Source organism: Carcharodon carcharias, unplaced genomic scaffold (assembly GCF_017639515.1).
Source record: "Carcharodon carcharias isolate sCarCar2 unplaced genomic scaffold, sCarCar2.pri scaffold_1142_ctg1, whole genome shotgun sequence".
Taxonomy (NCBI): Eukaryota; Metazoa; Chordata; class Chondrichthyes; order Lamniformes; family Lamnidae; genus Carcharodon; species Carcharodon carcharias.
In genome coordinates, this window is record NW_024471000.1 from 1 (window position 1) to 5000 (window position 5000).

General features: G+C 65.6%; 1 protein-coding gene across 1 annotated transcript in view; it reads right to left on the reverse strand.

The window, feature by feature from the left end:
• Window positions 1–473: 473 nt before the first annotated feature.
• LOC121275167 (ras-related protein Rab-2A-like) overlaps window positions 474–5000 on the reverse strand; it is a gene marked incomplete at its 3' end in the record, with an annotated part of 18752 nt that continues 14225 nt past the window's right edge. Inside the window, exons 3-6 of the mRNA XM_041182585.1 lie at window positions 2973–3055; window positions 1214–1306; window positions 949–1060; window positions 474–542 (exon numbers count right to left, since the gene is read on the reverse strand). Coding sequence (XP_041038519.1) covers window positions 474–542; window positions 949–1060; window positions 1214–1306; window positions 2973–3055 — 357 coding nt within the window. The remainder of the gene's footprint in view (window positions 543–948; window positions 1061–1213; window positions 1307–2972; window positions 3056–5000) is intronic.

The window sequence follows — 5000 nt, forward strand, 5'->3', positions numbered from 1 at the left end:
CCCTCACACCCGCCCCCCCCTCCACCCCTCACACCCGCCCCCCCTCCACCCCTCACACCCGCCCCTCCTCCACCCCTCACACCCGCCCCCCCTCCACCCCTCACACCCGCCCCCCCTCCACCCCTCACACCCGCCCCTCCTCCACCCCTCACACCCGCCCCTCCTCAACCCCTCACACCCGCCCCACCTCAACCCCTCACACCCCCCCACCTCAACCCCTCACACCCGCCCCTCCTCAACCCCTCACACCTCCCCACCTCAACCCCTCACACCTCCCCACCTCAACACCTCACACCCCCCCTCTCTCCATGCGTCTCTCTCTCTCTCTCTCCCCCCCCCGTGACCCTCTCATTGTGCTGGTGTCTGGGTAACAGTTCAACAGGCAGCCTGACACTTATCCTGCTGTGTCTCTGTACCTCACTCCATGTCTGCGTGTGAGTGTAAACGACCCATTCCTGGAGGAACACACTCACCTCATTGTTAACATCGAAGACCCCCTGTTGGATTTTGCTGTAGATTTCTTTGGCTGTATCAATGAACGCCTGTGGGAGAGAGAGAGAGAGAGAGAGAGAGAGAGAGAGAGACACAGGTTAAACCTGGAGTACCACTCTCGCCCCATTCCCCGTGTGAGAGCGGGGGTGGCCGGATGCAGAGGAAGGGGGGGGGGGGTGGGGGCAGACAGGAGAGGGACCGAGACAGAGTCAACAAGCCAGACGTCCACAGTACCACCCGCACCCCACTCCCCGTGTGGGAGAGACAGCGACAGAGACGCAGACAGACAGAGGGTCAACAGCCCTGACCTCCCCGGGCACCGCTCCCACAACACCCTCGCTGCCCTGCCCCGAACTACTGGGGCAGCGCTACTTCCAGTCGCTCCTTCCCCCCCCCCCTGCCCGGCTCTCCGCCTCCCGGAGGGACAGTCTCCCCGGCCGCGCCGTCAGCCCTTACCTCCTCCACGTTGGCAGACGTCTTGGCCGAGGTTTCCATGAAGACCAGTCCATGCTCGCGAGCAAAGGCCTCCCCTTCGTCCTTCCGGACATCTCTCCGTGACTCCAGGTCGCTGTGGATCCAGACAGAGAGAGAGAGAGAGAGAGAGAGAGAGAGAGAGGGGGGGTTAGTTGGGAGGGGGAGAGAGCTCGACGAACGGGCAGGAGGTGGGGGGGGGGGGGGGGTGTGTGGGGGAAGATGAGTCTGGGGGCACACAGGTCTCTACCTCTTGTTGCCGATCAGCATGATGACCATGTTGGAACTCGAGTGCTGCCGCGCGTCCTCCAGCCAGGTGGTCAGGTGGTTAAAGGTCTCGCGCCTGTCGGTCAAACACAAAAGGCCCCTCAGTCACTCGCCAGGCACGGAAATTCAACTGCGGGAGCTGCGCCGAGTCCGAAACGGGGACCACCGACCCCCACCCCCCCACCGACCATCACTACCGGGTAGCGGGGGGGGGGGGGGGGGAACAACGGCTCTGCTCTCTGGAGGCTCTGGGGTACACACACACACACACACACACACACACACACACCCTGCTCCGATTATGGTCTAACCGAGGGGGATGCGGAGACCGGAACTGTGCACGGTGCTCCGAGTGTGGTCTAACCGAGGGGGATACGGAGACCGGAACTGTGCACGGTGCTCGCAGTGTGGTCTAACCGAGGGGGATACGGAGACCAGAACAGTGCACGGTGCTCCGGGTGTGGTCTAACCCAAGGGGATACGGAGACCGGAACTGTGCACGGTGCTCCGAGTGTGGTCTAACCGAGGGGGTTACGGAGACCGGAACTGTGCACGGTGCTCCGAGTGTGGTCTAACCCAGGGGGATGCGGAGACCGGAACTGTGCACGGTGCTCCGAGTGTGGTCTAACCCAGGGGGATATGGAGACCAGAACTGTGCACGGTGCTCCGAGTGCGGTCTAACCGAGGGATACGGAGACCGGAACTGTGCACCGTGCTCCGAGTGCGGTCTAACCCAGGGATACAGAGACCGGAACTGTGCACGGTGCTCCGAGTGTGGTCTAACCCAGGGGGATACGGAGACCGGAACTGTGCACGGTGCTCCGAGTGTGGTCTAACCCAGGGGGATATGGAGACCAGAACTGTGCACGGTGCTCCGAGTGCGGTCTAACCGAGGGGGATACGGAGACCGGAACTGTGCACGGTGCTCCGTGTGTGGTCTAACTGAGGGATACGGAGACCGGAACTGTGCAAGGTGCTCCGAGTGTGGTCTAACCGAGGGGGATACGGAGACCGGAACTGTGCACGGTGCTCCGTGTGTGGTCTAACCGAGGGATACGGAGACCGGAACTGTGCAAGGTGCTCCGAGTGTGGTCTAACCGAGGGATACGGAGACCGGAACTGTGCACCGTGCTCCGAGTGCGGTCTAACCCAGGGATACAGAGACCGGAACTGTGCACGGTGCTCCGAGTGTGGTCTAACCCAGGGGGATACGGAGACCGGAACTGCGCACGGTGCTCCGAGTGTGGTCTAACCCAGGGGGATATGGAGACCGGAACTGTGCACGGTGCTCCGAGTGCGGTCTAACCGAGGGGGATACGGAGACCGGAACTGTGCACGGTGCTCCGTGTGTGGTCTAACCGAGGGATACGGAGACCGGAACTGTGCACGGCGCTCCGAGTGTGGTCTAACCCAGGGGGATATGGAGACCGGAACTATGCACGGTGCTCCGAGTGTGGTCTAACCCAGGGGGATACGGAGACCGGAACTGTGCACGGTGCTCCGAGTGTGGTCTAACCCAGGGGGATATGGAGACCGGAACTGTGCACGGTGCTCCGAGTGTGGTCTAACCCAGGGGGGATACGGAGACCGGAACTGTGCACGGTGCTCCGAATGTGGTCTAACTGAATGATTTATTAATCTGTAAGCTGCTACACCATTTTGACTCAAATTTTTCCAGACATGGGATCTTTCCATGCACCGGCCCACACTCTCCCCCTCCCGTCCCCTGGAAAGTGACGTACCTGGTGATGTCGTAGACCAGTAGAGCCCCCGCAGCTCCCCGGTAGTACGAGCGGGTGATTGATCGGAATGATTCCTGCCCTGCCTGTCATATGGAAACAGGAGTGGGGGGAGGGAGAGAGGGGGGGAGAGGGAGAGAGCGGGGGGGGAGAGATGGGGGGGGGGAGAGGAGAGATGGGGGGGGGGAGAGATGGGGGGGGGGAGAGATGGGGGGGGGGGAGAGATGGGGGGGGGGGAGAGATGGGGGGGGGAGAGATGGGGGGGGGGAGAGATGGGGGGGGGAGAGATGGGGGGGGGAGAGATGGGGGGGGGGAGAGATGGGGGGGGGAGAGATGGGGGGGGAGAGATGGGGGGGGAGAGATGGGGGGGGAGAGATGGGGGGGGAGAGATGGGGGGGGAGAGATGGGGGGGAGAGATGGGGGGGGGAGAGATGGGGGGGGAGAGATGGGGGGGGAGAGATGGGGGGGGAGAGATGGGGGGGGAGAGATGGGGGGGGGGAGAGATGGGGGGGGAGAGATGGGGGGGGGAGAGATGGGGGGGGAGAGATGGGGGGGGAGAGATGGGGGGGGAGAGATGGGGGGGGAGAGATGGGGGGGGAGAGATGGGGGGGGAGAGATGGGGGGGGAGAGATGGGGGGGGAGAGATGGGGGGGGAGAGATGGGGGGGGAGAGATGGGGGGGGAGAGATGGGGGGGGAGAGATGGGGGGGGAGAGATGGGGGGGGAGAGATGGGGGGGGAGAGATGGGGGGGAGAGATGGGGGGGGAGAGATGGGGGGGGAGAGATGGGGGGGGAGAGATGGGGGGGAGAGATGGGGGGGGAGAGATGGGGGGGGAGAGATGGGGGGGGAGAGATGGGGGGGGAGAGATGGGGGGGGAGAGATGGGGGGGGAGAGATGGGGGGGGAGAGATGGGGGGGGAGAGATGGGGGGGGAGAGATGGGGGGGGAGAGATGGGGGGGAGAGATGGGGGGGGAGAGATGGGGGGGGAGAGATGGGGGGGGGGAGATGGGGGGGGAGAGATGGGGGGGGAGAGATGGGGGGGAGAGATGGGGGGGAGAGATGGGGGGGGAGAGATGGGGGGGAGAGATGGGGGGGGAGAGATGGGGGGGGAGAGATGGGGGGGGAGAGATGGGGGGAGAGTGGGGGGGAGAGATGGGGGGGGAGAGATGGGGGGGGAGAGATGGGGGGGGGGAGAGATGGGGGGGGAGAGATGGGGGGGGAGAGATGGGGGGGGAGCGCTGGGGGGGAGAGATGGGGGGGGAGAGATGGGGGGGGAGAGATGGGGGGGAGAGATGGGGGGGGAGAGATGGGGGGGGGAGAGATGGGGGGGGAGAGATGGGGGGGAGAGAATGGGGGGGAGAGATGGGGGGGGAGAGATGGGGGGGGAGAGATGGGGGGGGAGAGATGGGGGGGGAGAGAGATGGGGGGGGAGAGATGGGGGGGGGAGATGGGGGGGGAGAGATGGGGGGGGAGAGATGGGGGGGGAGAGATGGGGGGGGAGAGATGGGGGGGGAGAGTGGGGGGGGAGAGATGGGGGGGGAGAGATGGGGGGGGAGAGATGGGGGGGGAAGAGATGGGGGGGGAGAGATGGGGGGGGAGAGATGGGGGGGGAGAGATGGGGGGGGAGAGATGGGGGGGGAGAGATGGGGGGGGAGAGATGGGGGGGGAGAGATGGGGGGGGAGAGATGGGGGGGGAGAGATGGGGGGGAGAGATGGGGGGGGAGAGATGGGGGGGGAGAGATGGGGGGGGAGAGATGGGGGGGGAGAGATGGGGGGGGAGAGATGGGGGGGGAGAGATGGGGGGGGAGAGATGGGGGGGGAGAGATGGGGGGGAGAGATGGGGGGGAGAGATGGGGGGGAGAGATGGGGGGGAGAGATGGGGGGGAGAGATGGGGGGAGAGATGGGGGGGAGAGATGGGGGGGAGATGGGGGGGAGAGATGGGGGGGAGAGATGGGGGGGAGAGATGGGGGGGAGAGATGGGGGGGAGAGATGGGGGGGAGAGATGGGGGGGAAGAGATGGGGGGGAAGAG